The sequence below is a fragment of the Hippocampus zosterae genome, chromosome 8, assembly GCF_025434085.1.
Source record: "Hippocampus zosterae strain Florida chromosome 8, ASM2543408v3, whole genome shotgun sequence".
In the NCBI taxonomy this organism is placed as follows: Eukaryota; Metazoa; Chordata; class Actinopteri; order Syngnathiformes; family Syngnathidae; genus Hippocampus; species Hippocampus zosterae.
Window position 1 is genome coordinate 20,602,338 of NC_067458.1, and position 23,765 is coordinate 20,626,102.

General features: G+C 43.4%; 2 protein-coding genes and 1 long non-coding RNA gene across 6 annotated transcripts; 1 reads left to right on the forward strand and 2 right to left on the reverse strand.

Annotated features, from left to right (window-relative positions):
* On the reverse strand, nucleotides 1-17,650 carry clocka (clock circadian regulator a). 4 transcript variants are annotated; one of them, XM_052074364.1, is made up of 22 exons: nucleotides 17,498-17,650; nucleotides 15,051-15,113; nucleotides 9,879-10,010; nucleotides 9,715-9,800; nucleotides 8,857-8,913; nucleotides 8,626-8,774; nucleotides 8,106-8,197; nucleotides 7,584-7,673; nucleotides 7,388-7,508; nucleotides 7,160-7,273; nucleotides 6,208-6,329; nucleotides 5,996-6,078; nucleotides 5,794-5,900; nucleotides 5,560-5,707; nucleotides 5,226-5,301; nucleotides 4,985-5,126; nucleotides 4,802-4,902; nucleotides 4,162-4,269; nucleotides 3,468-3,785; nucleotides 2,202-2,353; nucleotides 1,860-2,043; nucleotides 1-1,087 (listed from the first exon to the last, which is right to left on the reverse strand). In XM_052074364.1, the coding sequence occupies exons 4-22, from the start codon at nucleotides 9,756-9,758 to the stop codon at nucleotides 962-964; spliced, it is 2,334 nt and encodes a 777-aa protein (XP_051930324.1). In that variant the 5' UTR covers nucleotides 9,759-9,800; nucleotides 9,879-10,010; nucleotides 15,051-15,113; nucleotides 17,498-17,650; the 3' UTR covers nucleotides 1-961. The 4 variants fall into 4 exon arrangements, with proteins under 4 accessions (XP_051930324.1, XP_051930325.1, XP_051930322.1 ...); XM_052074365.1 differs by lacking the exon at nucleotides 17,498-17,650 and adding an exon at nucleotides 17,188-17,357 and having other exon boundaries at nucleotides 4,162-4,266; XM_052074362.1 differs by lacking the exon at nucleotides 17,498-17,650 and adding an exon at nucleotides 17,188-17,357.
* Nucleotides 17,545-20,973, forward strand: LOC127606257 (uncharacterized). Its single transcript, XR_007963759.1, has 2 exons — nucleotides 17,545-17,690; nucleotides 20,757-20,973. It is a non-coding gene; the product is annotated as an uncharacterized LOC127606257 (long non-coding RNA).
* Nucleotides 18,580-23,637, reverse strand: tmem165 (transmembrane protein 165). Its single transcript, XM_052074367.1, has 6 exons — nucleotides 23,307-23,637; nucleotides 22,399-22,624; nucleotides 21,897-22,072; nucleotides 20,746-20,934; nucleotides 19,368-19,473; nucleotides 18,580-19,230 (listed from the first exon to the last, which is right to left on the reverse strand). Exons 1-6 carry the CDS (start codon nucleotides 23,451-23,453, stop codon nucleotides 19,154-19,156), a joined length of 921 nt encoding a protein of 306 aa, XP_051930327.1. The 5' UTR covers nucleotides 23,454-23,637; the 3' UTR covers nucleotides 18,580-19,153.
* Nucleotides 23,638-23,765: the final 128 nt, after the last annotated feature.

The following is a 23,765-nucleotide window of genomic DNA, read 5'->3' on the forward strand; positions in this document are numbered from 1 at the left end:
TTTGAGTGACATGGTAACTTTATTTGAAGCAAACATTTTTTTCTCTTAAACGCAGGACCATGAATGTGTTGAGATAACCAGAAGTAATAAATGCTGTATGTGGTTAAAAAAACAAAAACAAAGCAGGCAATGAACGAGCTTGTAACTGGTGGGTTATAAAAAAAAACAAAACAAACAAAAATATTTTTTGCAGCACATTTGAATAATTTTTGGCAAATTTCATGAAGGATTGTCATTAGAGGAAATGTCTTTTCCTCCATAGTCAACACTACAAAAAGAGCAGATTCATCCTCCCGTGTCATATAAAATAGCACTTCTTTCCCCTGTTAAATATTTACAAGATATATTTCACGACCTTCAATGCCGTAGCTAAAACTCCAATAGAGAGCACATTCTTTTCATAAAAATAGTTCATCCGGGGGCAAAATTGCATTATTCCCCAAACTGTGGGCCGGGGGCCCGAAAAAGGGCCATAGGTCAGTTTTAATCGGGTCGTGGCGTGCTTGTTGTAAAAAGTTAAAAGTATCAACAACTGGCGAAACATTGATGATATTGGCCATTGGGTGAGATCTCAGAATTAATCTAAGCAGCCATTTTGCTGATCACCTTCTTGCTAGAGAACAGCAAATTGCTTTGAGAAGGTCACATCAAGCTCAGCTGTTGAGGTCAAAGGGCATTTCACGTACATTTTGAAATTCCCCCCGAAGACCCAATATGCCCGACTTTTTCTGAGTAGTGTATGCGGGCGCTCTAGCAATGGACTCTTGAACTGATTGAGGTGAAACAGTTTGGGGAAACCCTGGCAGTAAGTGATGCTGCGACGACACTTCCACACGTGGGCGCCGTTGCAGCCTTCAGTGCAAACTTTCAGGGGGTTCAGTCCTGTTCGCCACCCTCACCCCCTGGTAGCTTTAAGCAGCTGCTGCGGCTGCGGGACCGTGTGACTGGTCTCAGTGTCCGTTTAGTGGGCGTGCGGCTGTTGTTTCTGCTGGTTGGCGGATGCGGAGGCGGCGAACGCTCCCGCCTGCTGTAATGGGAAGGTCCCCGCCGGCAAGATCAACTGACTTCCAGGAAGCATCCGTGGAACCTTTGGCATCAAGCCACACACTCGTGTTACTTTTTATCCACATATCCACATTTAATGGCATGGATGGAAGTTTTTTGATTAAGGCCAGGGGGGAAAAGTGACCACGTAAATACTGCAACCACAAATACTCATAATATTTAAATATTTCTCAGTCACTTTTTTGGTCACATTTTGTTTTTGCCATAAAAAATAATCAATTGTGAAAATGAATGATTTTTTAAAAAGATTTTTATTAGAGTAACTTTAATGTAAATGTTCAATACAGCCATTTTCATTTATTTGAAACATTGTAAATGTTCTTTCTCTGTACTTTATGAATTTGCATTTTTAATACATGAAATGAAAAATGTTAAGGGTATTATTTTAAAGTAATAATAATTGTACTTTATTTTAAACATTGTTTAATTGATTCAAATATATTTTGGAATTATACATTTTCTTGAAAATGTAAAAAAGAAAATCCTTAAATTAAGAACTTATCCTTTTCCTTAAAACTTTTTCCAATATAAAAAAAATGTCATTATTAGATTATTCAAAAATACTTCAATATACATTTTGAACAAATTATAATAAAAAAAAAATTCTTGATGAATTAAAAAAAAATTAAGTAACCACAAAATTTTAAAAGCTGGACTTTCAACGGTAGAATTAATTGTTAACTGCAACCATAACCAAACACTAAAAATATCAGAAATTAAAAAAATATATATACTATATATATATTAATAATAATAAAATGTTAAGTGCTGGATCCCGATTACTCGCCGTGTACCTGCTGCTCATGCTGCTGTTGCTGCGTCGGCTGCTGGGCGATGCTGATGGTCTGCGTGGGGACCGGCTGTGGGGCGAACGCCGTCACCACTTGGCCCATGAACATGGTGGACGGCACCATGACCGCCCCGCACGCCATCTGGCCCGTTACCAGCTTGGTGAGTAGCTGGCGGGTGGCTGGAAACCTTCCCCGGGAAAAGAGGAACATTCCATCATGCTGCTCGGTTGTCCAAGAGTGCACACATTCACCAAAGTTGGCCTACTAGCATGCAGAAATGTCAGCGTATTCCATTGAAGATTCCCCGTACCTGAAATGCTCTTTAAAAAGGAAGAAGATGCAAACCTAATTTGGGCGTTGCGGTCTTGCGTGAAAGTGGCGACAGTGGGAGCGTTGGCGGCCGTGTTCGGAGGCAGGCTGCTGGCAATTTGGAGAACGTTGGTGGCATTTTGTTGCGGGATCATCACTGTGTTGAACAGAGACGCTGCCAGTGAAGGCTGTAGAGGAAACCAATGTTGAGATTCGGGGGAGTGGGGTGGGGGGGGGGGGGTTGTGCTCGAGTCGCCGATACTAAATGCAAAGTGGCTAATGTACGAACTTTGTCTTGCGACTGTGAATCAGAATCACTTGTATTCATCATTAGTTCGCATCAGGTAGACAGTAGGCATGAGCCAATTACCGGTTAAGGGGGTTTTTAAAATCCAGGTTTCAATAACTGCTAATGCTGTGTCACCGCTAATGAGCTGTGGGGACTAAGAAGGGCAGAATATGATTGGCAGCGAATAGAGTTGAGTAAACGAGCCGTTTCTTTGAAGTCGTTTGGGGCTAGTTGCTTTTTTTTTTCTCTCCTCGTGAGCAGAAAGGGGAGGGGCAAGCAGTTGCACATGGAGGAGGAAGAAAGGAGCAAGACAAAAGAGACACTGCAAACACGGGTGCCTAATATTTGTCCTGTTAATGAATATGAAAAATATTTTTAAAATATATAAATAAATACTAGTTAGCCCCAAGGACAACATTAGCAGCCCAATGATCTGTTTTAAAGTAGCTTACCAGTGATGGGACACTGTGAAGAATTTTATTTTATTTAGCGTTACATTTATGTACACGTTTCTTAACATAACAAAGACTTCAGGTTTTCTTGAGCCAAATATTCTAGATTTTGTTGAAAAATAAGATTGTGTTTCATGGGGAAAAATATATTTTTATTCACACAAATGTTTCCATAAAGGATATTTTAGAGCTGTAAAATTTTAATATTGTCATATTTTCGATCATTTATCACACCGTCTGAATCTATTATCGGGCGGGGCCAAGTAGACAGGCGGGAATTTGACTTGGCAAACAACTACACTATTATAGTTTAGAATTCTTCATTATAGTTAGTTTTTTATTTCATGTTGACCTTTGTTGATGTTTTTTTTGTTTTGTTTTTAATTTCGTTCGTTTTGATCATTTTTAAAAAAGTGAGCTTGTGATTTTTTTAGTCATTTAATTTTTCTCAAAAAGGCTTCATTCCAGTTGAGTTTTTATTCATTTTAGTATCGGTTCTTTTTTTTTTTTTCTTTTTCGTTATATTTTCGTTTGGCTTCATCGTATTTATTTCATTCATACCTGTGCCAGTGCTGTGTTCTGTTGTTGCTGGACGGTGGTCTGCAGCGGGCCCGCGGAGACCACTTGGCCCTGCATGCCGAGAACGGGGGGCCCCTGGGCCATCTGGGGGGCCACCTGCACGGCGGTCATATTAACGGCCCCTTTCTGCACAAGCATCTGCAGGCTCTGCTCCTGCACCCTCTGCAGCTCCTGCTGGATCCTCCACAGCTCGTCCAGCTGCCGCTGAATGTTGTTCTCGATGGCGTGGGTGCGCTGCTCCAGCTGCTTCTTCATGTGCTGCACGCTATCCAGCTGGCCGGAGAACTGCACCGATGACGCCTGCCGGGTGCAGGCACCAACACGCAGGCAAACGTCTCAATCAGAGCTCAAGTGAGTGAGCATCCCATGACACCGCTTAAAATGTCTTTTATGTTACTGTCGATACAAACCCGACTTTTCCATTGATTTTCATCACCATTTAATGTATTTTATGGACTGTAAGTCACTCTGGAGGTTTTTCTTAGTTTAAAATGAATCCGTGGTGAATTGAATTAAGAGAACTTCAAAATAATTTTCAGTTGCACCTGAGTATATGTGGCGAAACAATGACAAAAAATAAAAATAATCAATTATAGTTCGAAAAATATGGTGGACACTGGAGTTTGATTTCAATTCACATTGCCATATGTGCAGATAAGAATGGTGTTAATCTTACCGGGACAGTGGTCTGCACTTGTTGTTGTTGTTGTTGTTGTTGTTGTTGTTGTTGCTGTTGTGGAACCATCAATGTCGTCTGTACTGTGTTTTGGGAGCTCACGGACTGCTGGAGACACATAAACAACATAATAATTGTTTTTAAACGTATGACAAGTTACAGGGGATATTTTGTTGGATGATCACATTAGTGATCCCACTTCTGACACCAATTTGTTGAGCAAAATAAAAGAATCTCCGAAGGGTGAACGGGCCAAAGAGAAACATTTTCCGAATCGTACAATCAGTAGAGTAGCTCAATTCATAAACCTCAACAGAGCAAAGATTTGGGATCCCACTTCTGACGGTGAAGTGTTGCGGTAACGCTATAGATCCATCTGCGATGTGATTACAAAAATAATACAATAAAAATCCTGGTGAGAATAGCGCAAGCTGCAGCGTTGCTCAAAACATAAATCTAAAAAGGAGGAAGTTCACGAGAGATCCCGCTTCTGACACCATGGAAAATCAAATAAATCTCTTATTACTAATTTTAACGAGCTAAATCACTCTGCCCAAGTAGTACCCTCAGAACCTCCCGAGGATAATCCAACGAGGGAGCACACTTCTGACACCAAATTCTTTCGCATTCAGGATCCAACCTGGCTGGTGATTGACGGTCTTCTTTGCGAAGCCTCGCCCGCGTTGGATGTGGCCTGGTGACCCGGCGTGCTCCGGCCTCCTTGGAGCTTCACTTGGGACGCTAAGGACACAATAAAACAGTTGAACCCGCTTGGATCCAACAGGGCTACTCACCGTGGTGTCAGAAGTGGGATCCTACTTACAGGAGGCCTCTGACAGCGGCGCGCGTGAGGATTTTAGGGAGCTGCGCGACGATGCCGAGGGCGTCCTTCTGTCTCCAAAGCGCTCTAGCACCTCCTTCATATTGGAGGCGTTGGGCTGCGACTCTAAGCCGGAGTCGCGCGACTGCGAAAAGTGCGAGGGAGGAAGAAAGCGGAGAACGCGGTGGTCAGCGACAGGCGACGTCGACCCATCCGGCATCACTGACATATTGCGCCCACTCACCTTGTCTGGCGTCATCTCCGGCGGCGACGCTTTCGGCCCCGCTTCTCGCAGCTGCTCCGATCTCACTTCACCGTAACTAACGGATTAAAAACATTACACAACAATTTGAAAGTTGAAATCAAATGCCCTGGTAGGTGCACCATTTCTAAATTGGACACGCCGCCTCCCTCCTCAAAAAAAACCCTTAAAATTGTTATTAGCATGGGTGATAGCACAAAAAATCCGACAAACTTCATCATTTAAGAACTTTGACACTTAAAATGTGACCACTTTGAGTTTTGGGTGATTTCCCATGTCGCGCATCAGATTTCACAAAAGCGTTTGTTTCCTTTACCTGACGACAGTGTGAGTGCAGACAATGAACTCCGGCCGAGAGTTCCACTGGTGGTACGTGATGTAATACTGAGTCTGGAGCCAAATCCACTGCTGCCCTTTGGTCAGGAATCGGTAGTAGCAGGACTTTCCTTTGCCGTATTGCATGACTGCAAAACATGCAAGGATTGCAAAAAAGGCGGAGGGTGCCGGTACATGTCATCAGAATACAGTTACTTAACGGAGGCATACTCACGGTGCTCGTGGCATTTGGCAAGCGTGTCCAGGTCGTCCACGTGGTAGTAGTCATAGCCGGATGTGCCCAAGACTTCAAACGGCAGGTAACCTATGATAGGAGGCGCTCTGGACACCCCCAAATTCAAGAGTGTCTTTATGTAGTGTTAAATTAACACCTCATAACATGATTCGATTCCGGATGAAGTGGTGAAGGTGTATACCTGTGGTCCAAGAAGAGAAATTTCCACTCTAAACTGTGTCTGGAGGTGAATTCTTCATTGGGCTCCTCGACAGTGCACATTTCCTGTGGATCAAATATTGCCACCATCAGATGTGTCATTTTTTTTCCCATTGAGACGCGAGAGATTGCCCGTCAAAGAACAGACTTCATTTTTGAGTGCCGACAGAGTGCACCGTTAGAACGAATGCGTACCTTGATGAATTTGGGTTTGGCGAGCCGCACGGTGGCTACGAGACACAGCTGCTCCTCAAAGGCCGAGTGGAGCGATCGCTGAATGACGACCCCCGTCAATCCATTGTGCGTGCAGTTTGGCACTAGGGGGTACAAATTCCAGTTAAGCCTCCAAAAACGCAAGTTAGTGGCAGCAAAAAAAACAAACAAACAAACAAAAAAAACAACAACAAAAAAAAACTTTGTTTTATTTTGCTCCGTCATTATGTGTTATTTTGATATTAAATGTGAATTTATGTTCCCAAATTACAGTTTTGTGTCTCTTTAATTCATATATAATATTACTTTACTAAATTCTGTTATATTTGTGTACCAATTGTGAAATATATTTTTGGCCTGATTGGCTCTTGAAAGTAATTGCGGAAATTGATTACATTTCTCATCGATAGTATGTATATCGTATTTTATGTTTTTCAGTTATGTAACGTGGTTGAACATCATTTTTTACATTTTTGTTCTCAACGCGCTCTCGTATTTAGGTTAGAATTAAATACGATTTTTCTTATTAAATTACAAATTACATTTGTGTATGTTGTCACTTAATCGATTAATCGGACAACACGGTCAATTCTGTAGCATCAGAAAAATGCCCAAAATGTTGAGCACAGTTTTTCAAAGTAAAAGAAGATATAGGCAAAAAAAAAAAAAGATAAAATGTCTGCTTTTTTGGAAGACTACGGAGATCAGGCTAGAATTCTGAGGATTTGGATCATTTTAAACAAAAATAAGTCTCCAACCAATAAGTAGATATCAAAATATTTTGTGATTAATTTGATAGTTGCTGATTAATCATTGCACTAGTAAATTGCATCTAAAAAGCCTTGCCACAGATTAAGAATGCTTTTATACATACATAACGAAGTGACTATTTTGAGATGTTTTTGTTTTTCAACGATGGAATTTCGTTGCTCACCGTTGTTTAGGGACTTGAAATTTCCAATGAACTTGACGTATTCGTACACAGGCGGCTCCTTGGGGTCCATTGTCCCTCGGAGCATGTGGCAGCAGAACTCCAGCTGGTTCTTGGCTGTAAATTGGGGACAATCAGGACGTGACTAAACGCTGGCACAGCACACAGTCACGATTGAGCTATAATCCCAGCCAAAAAAATCATAATAATAAACGAATAAAATCCAATTACTCTTCAGATATTCGGGCGTCAGCATCTCCCCTTCGGCAACGTGCGAGGACAGCAGCTTGTAGACGTCGGAGTGTTCCCCGCTGGGCAGGAAGTTCAACAGGTTCTGATCCACAAGATCGCACTGGAAAACACATTGCGTGGCTTTTAACGGTTCCGCTGTTCCATGGCGATGCGCGTTATGAACAGAGAAACTCACGGGGAGGTGCTCCAGCAGCGACGTGACGCTCTCCGAGGCGTAGATGATGTTCCCGTCGGTCGTGATGGCCAGGAAGAAGCCGTCTAATGCCTGAGAGCAAGCAGGCCATCAGATTAGGTGGTTGGCAAAAGACTTTACCGGAAGCCTTTGCCACAAATGTATGTTTTTACTCAAAAAGCTTTAAAAAATAAAATTAAAAAAAGGACACAGTCGCTTTTAATGTGTTTATTCTCTGAGTTTAACCCTTTTGTGCACTCTGTAAGCTGATAAGCTGAAAAGCTGTCCACTGTAGTAACCGCTGTCCCTGAAAGGCTTCATGTTTCAGTTTGACAGTAAACTCCAACTGGGAGTGGCAATAAACGTCTCATTTTTGAGAATTGCTATTTTTGTGGGCTACGAAGCCCACATCCACATTTCAGGCTAACGTTGTAGGATCAGCTCAAAATGAGATGAAACGATCCCGATTGCAAGCAAATCGTGGGTGGTTTACATTTCACATTTCATCATCTGGCAGCGCCTCACCTCCAACATCAGTTGCGTGAACTCCTCGTTGCTAAGAAACGGAGGCTTCCAGTCCTGCCTGATATCTGTCGACTCGGACTGCGCGGAGATTTCTGGCGGAAGGGGATGGAAAAAGATGGGGGCAGTTAGGAATGGGCGAGTAACAGGTTAGTGATTCAATCAAAGTTTCTTTCTAGGGGATCTTTTTTTTCCCCCCCAAAATATATAATAAAAAACATATATATACTGTATATATAATTTTATAATTGACAAAAGAAAAATCTGATTTTTTTGGGACTATTTCAAAAAGGTGATTAATAATTTTAATTGCAATCTTTGCTTTACTCTAGCGAGTTGGCATTGAGCTCGAAACATGTTGGAGACTTTCGCCCGTAGTTGCGTATGTACTTCCAAGCCACAAATATTTTGCCGCGATTGTCTTGCCTCACCCGTGAAACTCTATCGGGGAAAACACTCTGAGAAATCACCGTTACACTTGGACGAAAGCTGTCCAACTCAGTCGAGCCATTTCATTCTGTACCTTGTTGTTTCTGCAGGAAGTCGATGCTCTTCTGCAAAATGGTGGACTTGTCCAGCTTGCGGCTGTTGCCCGGCAACATGGTGCCCAGCTCCTTGATCAAGACGTTGAAGTGATCTCGCCGCTTCTTCTCCGACTTGTTGCGGGACACGCTGCGCATACGATTGCTGGCGTCAGTACCGACCGACTCTTACAACGACCACAAAGAGCGCCATCTTGGGTACGCCTTCTCACCGCTTTGCTTTGTCCTTGTCATCGTCGTCCACTAACCCAAAGATGCTTCGGTCATCCCTGCACGTTACGGGAAAGAAAGAATTGCAATGCTAAGCAGTTTCTCTTTCAATTCTATTGGTGGTAACAGTCGTAGGAAAGGTAAGATCTGGCACTGCATGTTAAAAAAAAAAAAACAACCCCCCCACCCCCAAAAAAAAACAACAACAGTCAAGGCCACGATTTGTGAAACTCCACAAAAGGTCAACATTTGGGTGTGAATCCTGAGGAGGCTGTCTGGCCCAGGACATTTGTTGACTCCTTATCTATTAGGAGTATTGCTCTCATGCGGGGAAAAGCGTTGAGCTGTACAATTTTTAAAAAGTAATAATATGATGCGTCACACATCATCATGATTTCATGCTTCAACTCAATTCAACGTGCGGCTCCTACTGATGTGCCCACCTTGGCATAGGAAATGCATAATCCAGTCACACAGATACATAGAGTATTTGTGTACCGTCTGTCTACATGTGCTGCTCCACCACTTGTATTCAATTCCATTGCTTATTAATTAAAGGGTTATATTCCCGTAACCGTTGATACGAATCGTGAGCTCCTCTATGGAGAATTCCATGATCTGTTAGCGTTAAACTTGCAGGGGCATTCCGAAGGCAATACGTTGCTCTGGTTGCTTTAAATACACAATATGTGCAAATGTCTTTGTTGGGACTGGGAGTGGCATTAAGCTGCCAAAATGCTGGCTATTGTGAATTAAGTTGCCGTTTTTTTTTCTCAGGAAAAGTAAATCAAATATCACACAACATCTAATGGTGCAGAAGCCACGATTTGAGGAAATGCACATTTTGAAATGTGACTCACTGATCGATGCTTGAGGTCATTTTGATCCTTTTCAGGGTTACCATGTCAGATGGGACCTTTCAGTCGTGAGGAAGACATCTGTGAATCTACCTTGACGAGAATTAGAAGAAAGTATATCATGAAACCGTACGCCATGGCAACTTGACAAAACGAACCTGTCCTACCATACGGGCAGCCGAGGAGGCGAGGTGGTGTCGTGGAGGACGCGGGCACCGGTGGCACCCGGGATCAATGCGTCGTGAGGTCTTGGCGTCGACTCGGCGTGGGAGCCTGACACATGGCAACGACATCGGAATCTATGGGATTAGAGGACATGTCGCAACTGGAAACAATGACAGCTTTCTCTCTGAGGTTCCTTTGTTGAGGACTAACTAGTCACCTAATTAGGTACAGTTGCATTATTGGAAAAAGAAAAAAAAATCCACAACAGGCACTCAGAAAAACTGCTTTAACCGTAACATGGTGGAGTTAAAGAGTTTCTTATGTGGGAGGGAGAGGGGTTGATGCACTTAAAATTTTTGTGTGAGAGATGGAAAAAGAATTGTGTTCATAAAAGTTATTCTTTGTTGCAAGGTGGTCCATATTTATTTTTATTTTTTCTTTCTGTATTTATTGTTCTTGAAAGCTAATAAGGCAGATGTGTACTTAGACCAATTTTAGAGACAAATTTGACTAGTTATAGTCCCGGCCGGGAGTTTGTGGGAACGGAATGTTTTTTTCTTCCTGGGAGGGAGGGAGGGAGGGGGCTGGGGGGGTAACAAAAAAATATAATTGAGAAGCACTGGATTAAGGTTACGGTTTGTGGATAGGGTCAGCGTGAGAAGTTGGGTTGAGGAAACGATTGAAGCGTGAAGGGGCGAGAGGAATGATTGGAGCGGGGTGACTGTATGTCAAAGTGTTTGCGTGAATGGTCATGACCTGACGTGACCGGCATGTTAGTGTCAAAGAGTTATGGCTCGAGTCAGGGCTTCGGCTGAGGGAAGAGTTGTTAAGAGTCGGCCGGAGTGACTTCAGGCTACGCGGTGCCATTGCGCCACTCCCAGCAAGAGACTCGCGTGACTTCAAGTTGAGTTCCCCTTCCCTCCCCGGAGGCTGTACTCCTTGTTGACAGTGAATGTTGTCAGCGATGGCGAATCAGCGGCGCATACGTAAAAAAAAAAAGGCACCGAGGAAGCAGAAGCTCCTGAGTGAGTGTTTTATAAGCATGAGAGCAGAGGTTGTGTAACTGCGATGTCATAGCTGCTTCACTGACCCGCCGGCCCAATGACCTACTTTTATCCTCCTCCGCCCTCCAAACTTAATCGCGGCGCCACGGGTAACACCGACCTACTCCTGCCAGCACTGGCCTGTCAAATTCATTCCACCTTCCAGAGGATGTCCCACTCAGCGCAGGCGCATCCAGACGCTCGCAGTCACGCGATGCGAAAAGGCTTTCCTAAAAGCGCAGCCAAACTCGTCGAGATGCGGGACAGTGTTTCTTGACTCGTTCCGCCAAAGCACATATTTGACAGTACACAAGAGCGTTCGTTTGTTCTGCCTGTCACTATATGTCAATGACAGACGGATGAACAACGATACATTATTTGTAGTATATACATAATTTGCGGACTGATGACAGTGAAGGCCTCGCTGGGACCGAGCCATGCCGCCAACCACAAAAATCCATAAATAACTGATTCCTACCCAAAATTGTAATTGCAAATGGATGCCACAAGATGTTTCTTTGGATCTTCTTTGGGTTTTTTGGGGCTGCTTGGTACTCGCAGACAGCACATTGGTGACCTCTGGTCTTACTGACACAGTGAAACTCCGCTACAACAAAACCTACATGGGCAAAAATACCCGGTTGTGAAAAAATGTTCATGCATGAAAGCCATTCCCACTTTTCTGCTCCCCCTACAACGAAATGTCCCCCTGTTCCGTTGTACGAAATCTTTTTCTCTGCTCTTGCCTCACGACGAGATTCACTGCAACGAAAACGCGCCTTCCGCTAAAGTCTAATCCAACCTCAGCATGCCACAGCGACCTCTACTGCATCGTTCCGAAACGGCAACAGCGACCGCCACACTGGTTTCCACATGCGGAGTAGTACAGGAAGTATTTGTTTCAGACCTTTGCATACCTTTGAGTTAAGAAAAGCTTTAAACCTTGAAGATAGGATAACGGTAATAAAAATGAAAGATGGAGGAAGCAAAATAAAAGACATTTTGCAGAAATTGATGTAAGTGAAAGTGAATGCTGATTGTAAAATTCACAGTTTTTCCCTTTTTTTCTTTCTACGCTGGCTATATGAAGTGTCAAATAAGCGCATGCTCATAGTTATGCACTATTGCAATAAAAATAAAAAGTACACATATACTTTTTTTGTGTGTTCCTGTCTACGCCTGAAATAAAATTTGCTACAGTGAAAAGTCCACTGTTGTGAATTTTTTTTTGTTTTTTGCTGCAAACATGATTTTGTTGAAGAGGAGTTTCATTCTAAGTTCAGTGTTGGAGAGTTGCGCTTCACGTGTTTATGAAACACAATCCGTAAAAAACAAGATTTGGGATATGTTGAAGTGGTAAAGCCACAGATTTGTTTACTCTGATGTCGTTGCCAACCCGCAGAGACGCAAGGGTTCACTGAGTGTTTATGTGTTGGATAACTTCCCACGCCACACCTCACGGCACGCTAGTTGGCAATCAACAATGTAGGCCACCGGAATCACGGAGCATGTGAGTCACCCGCTGGATCTCCAGTGATGCGCCTCGCCACGCTTGAAGCCGACACCGAACGGCAACGTGCCATAGCAACGGCGCGGTGTGTAAAAATAGATCCGAGTTCCTCCACAGCTAGCGCAAGTCTCCCCTGAAAGCGAAAGCCATTTGTTTCTCAGCCTGAGGCCCGTCATCGGCGGGATGGCCGTCAAGGCAGGGGCTCCTGTCTTTGAAAAAACAAAAATAAAAAATGATGCGCCCGTCTGTGGTTTTGCGCGACTTCTCGGGTGTCGTTGGCATTACCGCGATTAGGTTGGGTTAAGGTATTGTTCGAGTCAGGGTTAGGTTAAGGTTTTAAATGACGATCCAGTCTCACCCTTCAGATCCTATTTAGATACTTCAAAGGCAAAATTCAAGAGATCAACTTGAAACAATTTGCCTTTGGTGTCGTAATCGTTTGCCGACTGATTGTGTAGGTGCCTTGGCGATGGAGTGTTGTTTTCTTTTCATGCAGTGGGTTACATTACGTTTGTTTATGAGTAGACGATGCGCAACTGAGCGTTTAGATTAAAATAAGTCTACACAAGCAATCATAATATTGTACAGATAAATAAAAACAAAATCACTGATGCACTTTTACTGAAGACACGTGGTTAGGTAAACCCCCGGTGTCATAGCAACACCCGTTTCCATCATCTGCGTCATTGGCTGACACCCGAAATGGGAACATTGGTGATCACTCAAAAGGTCCCCGCTGTCAAAACGCAGGCCGCAGCTTAGTCGAGCACAAATAAATCACGAGTGCAGGCCGTCTGCTGCCAAAGGGTACGAAGGAGGTGGTCAGGTTGGGTATTCTGGGAACCTGTGCGTTATCCTGGCACATCGGAGCTATGGTATTTATTTCAAGGCTTAACTGAAGCGGGTTCACATCAAAGTTTGCAAGGCAAAATGAGCATCTCATCAAAACACATTGAATAGTAAAACTGAGAATCAACTGCCAAGACGGTCCCAAAACGCTTGGCTGACCTCGGCGCACGGGCATGGCTCACACCACCTACCGCAGCCAGTCACAAGTCAAGCTCTTTGCTACTTACGCCGCACACGTTAGCTAGCAACGAGCCTCGACTGGCTACTCAATGTGGTGCTGAGTCGCTCCTCAGTCAGTAATCACCACCTCCGTGCCATGAACAAGATATCATTCTCACATGGGTTGTTCTCGCGAAGGGATGACAAGGAAAGACGGAAAACCCATGCTAATTGCTAAGCTAACCTCAGATAAAAACTTAAGCGTGGAATTCGGTGCTTGGATGAATTTAAAATCTATAAATCAAGTATAAAATCTACTCCTTAAATCCATCCATCCATTTTCCGAACCGCTTAATCCTCACAAGGGTCGCAGGGGGTGCTGGAGCCTATCCCAGCCGTCTTCGGGCAGTAGGCGGGGGACACCCTGAATCAGTTGCCAGCCAATCGCAGGGCACACAGAGACGAACAATCATCCACGCTCACATTCACACCTAGGGACAATTTTAGAGCGTCCAATCAGCCTGCCATGCCTGTTTTTGGAATGTGGGAGTAAATCGGAGCACCCGGAGAAAACCCACGCAGGCCCGGGGAGAACATGCAAACTCCACACAGGGAGGCCGGAGCTGGAATCGAACCCGGTACCTCTGCACTGTGAAGCCAACGCGCTAACCACTGGACTACCGGGCCGCCTACTCCTTAAATCAAAATGTAAAAATGTTGGCCTTTACAAACAATGAAAAAGACCAACAGACCGCTACAATCGGAATGTTGCGACTTGCTCTTGCTAAATGAAAACGCCCCCCACAGCACCTGTCCAATCCAAAAGCCAACTCAAGTGAAGAGTGGTTTCCGGTCTTCTTAGAGTGCACCGAGCTAAAGGCCTCGCAATACAAAGGGCTTCTTTTTTCAACTTTTCTTCCAAGCAAGGAGGCAGGAATGCAGCAGTTGTAGTGGTGGTGGTGGTGAAGATGCTTGTTGGCAGGCGCCCCGAGACGCCTTGGCCTTGTGTCTTGGCTGGGTCAGGAACCCAGCCAGGGGCCTCACGCTAATGCCAAAGGGGGATGTTGGGGCTCAGAGTGACAGTACTTGTGGCGAATGTGAACCACGGGAAGACAACAATTCCATGCGGCGCTACCATTCCAAAGACGACGTCTGATCCCCCAGATGAGAGCGACATCTGGCATGCAAATGCTATGGGCGCTAAACCAGGTAAGCCAGAAACGAGTTGCCCCCAGCCTAATCAAAAATGAAATCGCAACAGACTTCACCTGGATTAGTTCAGAATCAATATTTGTCAAATAATGTGAGGAAAATAAGACCAAATATTTCATACTCACTGAAGATGATCATGATCATTCAAAGTCAGGGACGTTGTTTCATGTCTTTAAAGAAGCCAGAAATTCAAACTGAATAGTGTGTGTGTGTGTGTTACATATGTTGCCAATGTCATACATTTAGGTGACTAAATTTAGTCTCCATAGCAACAAGCAACAACACTGGGAAAAACACTGACTCAAGTGCAAACAATGGCTGTGTAACAACATTCGAAGGCGCTCACTCACGTGAAGACCAAAGTCTTTGCACTGATGTGATACTCATCAAATAAGGCTTACCTTTGACCTCCTCACGTTGCGGCACCATAGAGCGGCGGTGCGGATCTCACGTCAAGTCTTTATCTGATCAAAAGACGAGAAAGGATACTTTTAACACAGGCGACGGGCTCATGCTGGTCAATCAGAACATCTGTGTCACCGGCAGCACAGCTGCAATATGAGAACAAGCGCACACACGCACACACACAGATCCTGGCAGCTCGTTCATTAGTGGGCCTCCCTTCAACGGGCATTTCCAAGAAAGGTAAACGTGAGCATCTGTTCGTGGAAGAGGATGAATGGACCCTGGTTGTTAATTGACATGCTTCGAAGAACTGCAGCTACGCTAAAGATCATTCCGGAAATACCTGCACCAGTAAGGCAAATACTGAGTTGTGTTTCACACCTAAAAAAAAAATCTAAAGTGAAAAACTCCAGCATATACAGACCATTTAAAAATAAAAACACTTCATTGGTTAAGCCTTAAAATACCACTTCCCACATGCTGTCAACACACATTTTGGAAGGTATTTTTAATGTTTTTGAACATGGATAAATACTTTTATAAAACCTTTTTTTAATGTAAGTGGTGGCCTTTAATGGAATTTCAGCAAAATTATGAATATTTTAAGACTTAAAATACCCTGACCATGTTTCAATCATTCAACATTTTTTCACCGGCATACATTTTGTTTTGAGAATGAACCAGGTCGCAATTTAGCAGGGTGCGTGCCTACGTGCACGTAGCGTGAACTGCTGGGCGAGGGCGTCACAGTGTCCAGATGTGTCTATCCTGCCTGCGTGAGTGTTGGGAAGGAACTACTTGTGTCGAGATAGGCCGGAGCTGATACCGACTCATGTGACGCTTGTGAGCCAAGTATTGTGTCTATACTTGAAGCACTTGCGCGTCTATTATGCGACACTTGTGTCAGGAGAAAAGGTTGCAAAATTACTGGAGAGTTACATGTCCCCTCCCCGCCCCTATTTGGGACTGATCCGTCAAAAACAATAGAATTTTCTATTTATGATAATAGAAGCACCAACCCGACCGAAACAAAAAGGAGAGTCTTTCACCATGACAAAAAAAGTTTGATCTGGCCCCCAGGCCTTCATTTTGACACCTTAGTTAGGATTCCAGAGACGATCACCAATCGGTGAGTTTTAAAAATTTGACAATGGATCAGCGATCAAATCATGGACCAATCCATCCAATCTATTTTTTAAAAAATGTTTGTTTAAGCCCATATCCCACTGGGCCCGTTTGCGACCTTGAATGAACCCTGATGAAAAATCAACATCCGCCACCCTTACACTTGCAGCTTTTAGCCAAAGACGATTTGAGATAAGAGTTACGAGCACATACAACTCATATCTCAAGGCACAGCTGAATTCAATATTTGTATACGGTAGTTCACTTCCCTTGAAACGTGGATGACACTGAGAAGTGTGCATTCAAAAATGACCAACTTAGAACTCTGAAACGCTGACACGGCAAATCCAGCTAATGAAAAGGTTAATGGAATCCGAACAATTGCAATTACAAAGACATCTGGCTGATCTAGTTATGACACAATTGCTGCCAGTGATCACTGAAGTAATATGTGGCTGCGTGTGTTGATCTATTATCTGTCGACATGCATGGTTCCACCGCTTGGGTTTAAATATCGCTTGCTTCGGGAATTTGTTAGCCCGTCTATGGAGTTTTGCATTACTTGTTTGCCTTAAAATGGCATTTTACGTTCTGACAAAAACATATCAAAAGTTAGGAAAAAAAATTGTACAGCTTTCCCGCAGAATTCTGATCCATATCCAACCAAACCATATAACATTGTAAAATAAAATCAAACTTTCGCCTCAGTAATGTGGAAAATTAGTGATTCATCAAACCTTAAGTTCCACAGTTGGGTGACAAAAAAAATGTCAAACATCAATCAAATGAAGCAGCGGGTTACTTAACGGTGCGACCCTAACAGTGGAGCCCCTTGGCACGCCACCTTGACCCGCACGTAGCCGCGTCAGAGGTGGCGCCGGCCGGCAACGTTGACCAGAGAATCACCGCTAGGCTAAAGGCGCCTAGCCCGCATGCTAACCAACTAACACTGGTTATTTCGCAGCAGTTCCATGAAAAACAACACCGCTCGAGGTTGTCACCGCTTACCGTTACATTGGACGGGTACTTTTCAGAGTACCTCTCCTGCGACGTTAAAAAAAAAGTCGTAGTTTTCTCGTCCCGGTAAAACGGGGGAATTTAAAAATGAGCGACGCGTCAATTTCCAGAGAAGCGAGCGTCAACCTACTTTCAGCCGAGGCTAGCCGGCTTGCTTGTTAGCGTAGCTACCGCCGCGTTAGATAAGAATTTGGGTCAGCGGGCCTTTGGCATGAGACCAAGCCCGGCAAGGCGACGCGGTTCCGGCTTGCGGGCTGTGATGCAGACACTGAAGAAAAGCGACCAGCGTTGTTACACTTACCCCCCATGGAAAGGCAGTCTGTCAGTCCCCACCTAACCGGCTTGGTGGAGCTCCTGGCTGGCTGGCTGCCGGGTACGACGCAGCCGGCTGGATGGAATTGGACACGCGCTGCGGGGAGAAGGCGCAAACATGCCGGGAGAAACGGATCGCGTTGGCGGGCTCGTTTGTTGGACCACCTGGACCAGGTGCCATGGTGGGTCAATGGGTGTGCGACCAACTTGTCACGTAGAACACATCAAAAGGTGAAAAGTAGGGTACAAATTAGGTGATTTATATTATTAAAATATGGAATTGTTTTTACACGTCTAAAATGCTACATCGATATTAATTTCATAAATTAAAAATACAGTACAATTGCTATATATACAGTTGCGTTATTTATATTAAAAATTTACTGATAACGTGGCAATTTATTGTTCACATATTGTACCTGTAGGAAGGAAAGTAGTTATTGCTGAAATGCTTCACTGTGATGCCACCTGTTGTCCACATACAGTGGTTGAAAATGTCAGTGTTAATCATGAACAGAAAATATTTTTCCCCATTCACTTTATTACAAATTGTGACTTTCCCAATAATTCAATTTTCTATGCAAAATTTTAAAAAATTCAAATGAATGGTCGGGCATTTTTCAACCTCTGTCCAAATACATCCTATAAACATCCCCAAAAATATGTAAATGGTAAAAGCGTCACATCAATTCCATTCTAACTTCAGATTTTCAAATTAGAACTTTTTGCCACATTTTAACATCTTCACCCTTTCGCCACTAATTGAAACATTCAAACTTCCCCAAATTCACCAAGGCCGACTTTTCATCCATGAATCTAAAATTAAAAATTCTAAATTACATTTTACAAAACCAATAAAAATATAACTTAAACAACTAATATTCAACTTTTGAGAAATTGAAATTAGGAAGAAATATTACCTAATGAGATAAAAAAAAAAATCGAACAACGCACGAGTCTCACATTCCCTATTGGAAATCATTCAGTTTGCATTTTACAATATCATCACCATTCATAACATAACAATTTCTACATAATTTTGAGTTGGGATGACTTTGTCAGGGCATCTCATGCAGCACAGGAAAACATTTTTTTATTGAGCAATTAAACTTTAAAAGGCATTTGATCAAATGATTCAGTTACTGCAGCATTTTGCACATTTCACAGCTGACTCGTCATACATTTACAAAAATATTTCCTGGCCACCGCTTCATCAATGCCTCCCGAAAAGAACATGAAACTAAATAAATAGAATGTGGACGAAAAAACGTTGTGGAGTGACAGCGACCATAAAGGATTTGTGCCCCATTACAGCAGGAAAAAAAAGGCAAATCAATAAGGAAATTTATTACAAGTATTCCTGAATTAAAAGATCGCCACAGAAACAACTGACGTGCTGCATGTTGAGTAACACATTAAAAAATAATAAATCAACACCAAAAAAAGCTGCGAGGAATCAAATGTTTGTCTTCAAGTTCAGTAAAGTCCGTTTTCTTCGGACAACTCCCGGAATAACTCTGACCTAGACGGGCGCAGCAGAGGAGACTCCGGGATTTCTGACACGCAGTCAACACAGTACAATCTCTCTACAGCGACTACCAGATAAGAGTAATGTACACTCAAAAAGAGTCCTTTAGTGGCGCTCTCACAGTCCAGCGTCGGGCTTGATGAAGAGGGCGGAAAAGGCAAACGCCAGAAAGACGATCCCACCGATGATTGTGACTGAAAAATGAGACTAACAGCAGTGAGATTCGAACCCTGAACCTCACAAGCGTGAGGACAACATGCTTAACCACGGGGTCACCCTGCTGCCATTGTATTTGAATTCAATTCATTTCCCCCCCCTAACGTGGACTCACCTGTTCTGACGGAGATTTTCTGGGCAATCATCCGCCCGCCGATCACAGCCAGGCCCGTACACAAGCAGTGTCCCAGCGTGCCACCCACAGCCACGCCAAATGGATCCTGTGTTGGATTTGAAAAGGAGACAGAGACATGACGCAGTGCTTTTTTTTCCTCGTGTCAACACATCTGTGACACAATTTCATCACGATAAGAGTTCAAAGCAAACATGGTGCATCAGCATTTTGGTGTTATGCTGCAAGCAAATTTAAAACGGAACTGAAGCTACTTCCAACTTGAGGTGCTTTTAAATCCCGGTTAAAAATTATTTACCCACCATACTTATGATTTAAGAGCATTTCTTGATTTTTTTTTCCAAAATCATGTTCTTGCATTGTAGATTCTTTTAGTAACCTGAACTACTTTTTCTGTATCAGCTTTGGTTTTAAATGTCTGTCTATATATATATATATTTATTTATTATGTATGATATGTATTTACCTTTTAATGTTGTACTTTGCCTTTAAATTGTTATTGTTTTGTAGTTGTATATTTAAATGGAGAAGCGAACCAATCTCTTTTTTTTTTGTCAATACAGCTTCTTGTTTACTTTGCAATTTAGCTTCGAGCTGACGTGTGCAAATTTTGAGCACGTCTCTGATCCACTGGTGGAAGGACAATTTGATTCTATCCTCTTTCATCTCGAACTGCTTCAAACAACAAAGCGTATGAGGGGAAAGTGGTTAAGATTGCACGACTGTCTGTGTTTTTATGTTATGTGTATTATATCATATCAATGATTTTATTCGGCTAGTTTCGATTGCTGAGAGTAAGTGATCCAAACCAGGAATGAAGAAAACATTCAAAGAAGGCAGTGAGGATGAATTGGCGAACCACAAGCTTGTGCAGAACTTACGGAGGACGAAGAGACGCTGTTGGCATTTCGAGAAGATGTATTCCGTTGAAATGTGAGTTTATGGTCAATTGGGAAGCCGTGATATTTTGATGAAGACACTTTTTCAATGGTTTCATTATTAACTGTGAGTGAGGGTGTAGTGAAGTGTTAAAAGACAAAAACAGATCAAAGAGATCTGCTTAATTCTTATTCCGACAACCTAATATTCATCGGAATAAGTGAGCACGCATAGAATATATTATCGCAAGGCACATTTTAGTCTTGGCACCCCCAAAGGCCCAACTATTTTATTTTTATTTATTTATTGTTGTATTTTTTTCCTTATTTTATTTGCTGTTGTTTTTAACATTGTATTTGTGATTTTAACTGCTTGCTGTAAGGTCTCCTTGAGTTTTTAGAAAGGCGCCCGCAAATAAAATGTATTATTATTATTTGTAGAAGAGCCATGACAAAAAGTTGTGCTGCGTTACAAGCCGAACCTCGCGGGCAGCCAGGATGATGGTGGTGAGCTGGGAGCGGTCGCCCCACTCGGCGAGGAAGGTGAGGGTGAGCGCCTGGACGAAGATGGGCGAGATGATGCTGTGCCACCTGGACGATGACGGTGGCAAAGTCGAGCCGGACCCCGCCTCAACATCCGGCACGCCATTGGCCATTTTGGACCGTTGCAGCTGAGCAAGAAACAATAAAGAGAGAGTTGTTATCCCGCTGATTTGCAGAACAACTTATTTGCATTTTTGGGGCAAATCGATCCTCCATTATTTGCTGAACAACTCACAATTCTTTGTTTTTGTGATTGGGATGAAGCTCTTTGGTATCTTTGTGCCATGGAACTTTGTTGAAACAGGTTGAGGAGTGTCATTTTGGGGGGAAAATTAGCAGCAGTGTCCTGTCTTATATCTGTGTGAGTTGAGGTCGTGCATTTAGATAAAAGCTTTGCTTTTTCACCATCTTGCGGCCAAGGAACTATGTTCAAGTGAGTTGAAGAGCTTTATTTTGACAGAGGTAATGCTTTGTTGCCACTGAACTATACTAAAGAGACTTCGTTAAGATAAAATTATTTCCTTGTCGCCATCTTGATGCTGAAAAACTGTTGAGGTGAGTTGAGCACTGCTTTTGGAAAAAGGAAGTCCTTTGACAAAAGCAGTGTTTGGCCTCCGTCTAGCCGCCTCCTGGTGAACAGGACCTATGTCAAAGTTTGTTGAGGAACTTCCTGGAGAAAGCTCTGCACCCAAGTTCAATTTAAACTGTTTGTGTAGTTTTTGCCAAATCTTGCTCACTAATGACAAACACGACCATGCCAGATGATGAAATTCCAATCTAGTTCAATAGTTGGCGGTAATGTGCGCTACAAAATGAATGCCAACAGTCACAAAGATTCACTTAGTTCCAACACAGCTATATCTGCTGGACTACCTGCCCACTTGGCCAAAATCAAACACACGATAATGTGGGGAGGAAGACGGCACCACACCGAGCTCTGACATGCATCTTTTTGGGGGTCTGGATTATCACCTCAGACTGTTAAAATGTAAAAAAAAAAAAAAAAAAAAAACAAAAAAAAACTACATGACACTGAATTATAAAACGCTAAATAAATTGAAAGTAAGACCCCAGCCTTTGGTCTCCTCACCTCTTCGTCCTTCTTTTTAATCTCTGCCTGCACCTCCTCCAGCTCCTCCTGGCCCTCATCCGGACTCATTTTGAGGCCCTCGCGCAGCATGCGCACACCAAAAATAGCAAAGAGGCCGGTGGACACATAGTAGGTGTAGATTCTGGGGATGATGGTGGTGGCGTAGCCGAACAGCACTGTGGCGGGTGAAGGACAAGAGGAAGAAGTTAGTTTGCCGTATAGAGTTTACTCTGCCACAACAGCCTTCTCATCAATAAACAAAGTCACCAAAACCATTGTTTTCGATATAAGACCGTTGCACATGGAGTTGAATAATGTAACTACTCAATACGATCTTTTATGTAACATAGTTTGTGTACATGCTATAATGTCTGATGTTGATGCTCGCCGGTTATGGTTCACTGTGTATAATTATCACAACCCCCCCGAGGCAAACTACGAAGTGGCCCTCACTGAAAATGAGCGTGACACCCCCGACTAGAAGTTCTGCAACATAACTCACCAGACAAGCATGTCATAAGCCCCAGAGCCAGCATGGCGCCAGCCAGCACGGTGAGGCGGTTGTACCGCATGGCCATAATGGCGGCAATGAAGAAGGTCTTGTCACCCAGCTCGGACACGATGATGACGGAAATGGAGGCAACGAAAGCATGGATGAATCCGAGGTCCCCTTTGCTGGGCTCATCCTCTTTCACCACCGGCACCAATGGAGGGACACTGGTTTTTCTCTGTAAAGAATTATCAGTGTGAAAAATAACCTCACAAATAAATGGCTGAGTTGATTCCAAAGAAATACACTGGGGATGTGCGAGAGTTGCGGAGCATGGAATATTTTATACTTCCTTGAGGGTGTAGCAAAAATGATTGAGAAGCCCTGTCTTCAGTACAAAAACAGCAAATGGAGAAGCGTTATAGAATATAACGAACTCAAGTACTTTACAACTTTTTCAAAGGAGCATTTCCAAATACAATTGTACTCGCTAATTACTGTACCACTTAACTATTTAAAGAGGGCTTTGACTGCAACAAAGGGCGTTTCAGAAAGAGCACAAAAACTGCAAATGGTGATTCTTTTTGTCGAATTTGCGAAGGTTTACTGCAGTGAATTGCATTACTTTCGACGGGTGTAAATCATGTTTCTGTTGGAAAAAATTTGCATGGAACTCGCTCGTATGTCAACATCAAATGCAATTCGTTTTTAAACTCAAATGTGTACTCCTCCAGTGGTATATTTATATAGTGCGACTTATTGTCGAATGAAAACGACTCCACATGTTATGGCTAGCTCACCGAGCCCCCTGACACGTCTCATTTAGCATGTAGCAGCTAGGCTGGGACGCTAACGCTAGAAACGTCGCAAAAACGTGTTTCTTCAGCATAGTTGAATAATTGTTTGTGTTAATAAGTTACCTCGATGGAAACTTGGTCCTTGACGGGGTTAGCTTCCTCGGGAAGAGCTTCGACTCCGACCAACACAACGAAGAAGAGCGAGACGGCGAGCAGGAGAAAGAAGCTCCCAGCTGCCCGTCCATCCCCACCGCAGACCCCGAGAGGCATTCTTGACCGTATTTTTGGTTAATGGCTCCTTTGCCGCCCGCTCGCGTCTCTTCAACCCTGTGGGGAATAACTATAGTCCAAGGGTCGCAGCCAACTTCATCTTTAAGCCGTCATTTTAGTCGATGCCACAACCCGACGGACTCCGGAGGAAGTTGTTCTCTTCTTACTGTCGCATGGTAGACAGGCGGCCGTTGTGATTGGTCAGTCTAAATGTGACGCGTAAAGAGGCGGTTCTAACTAGGGTGACCGCTCACTGATTGGATGACACAAGCGCCAACCAAAAAACAAGGAAATGAAAAGCCTTGCACTGTC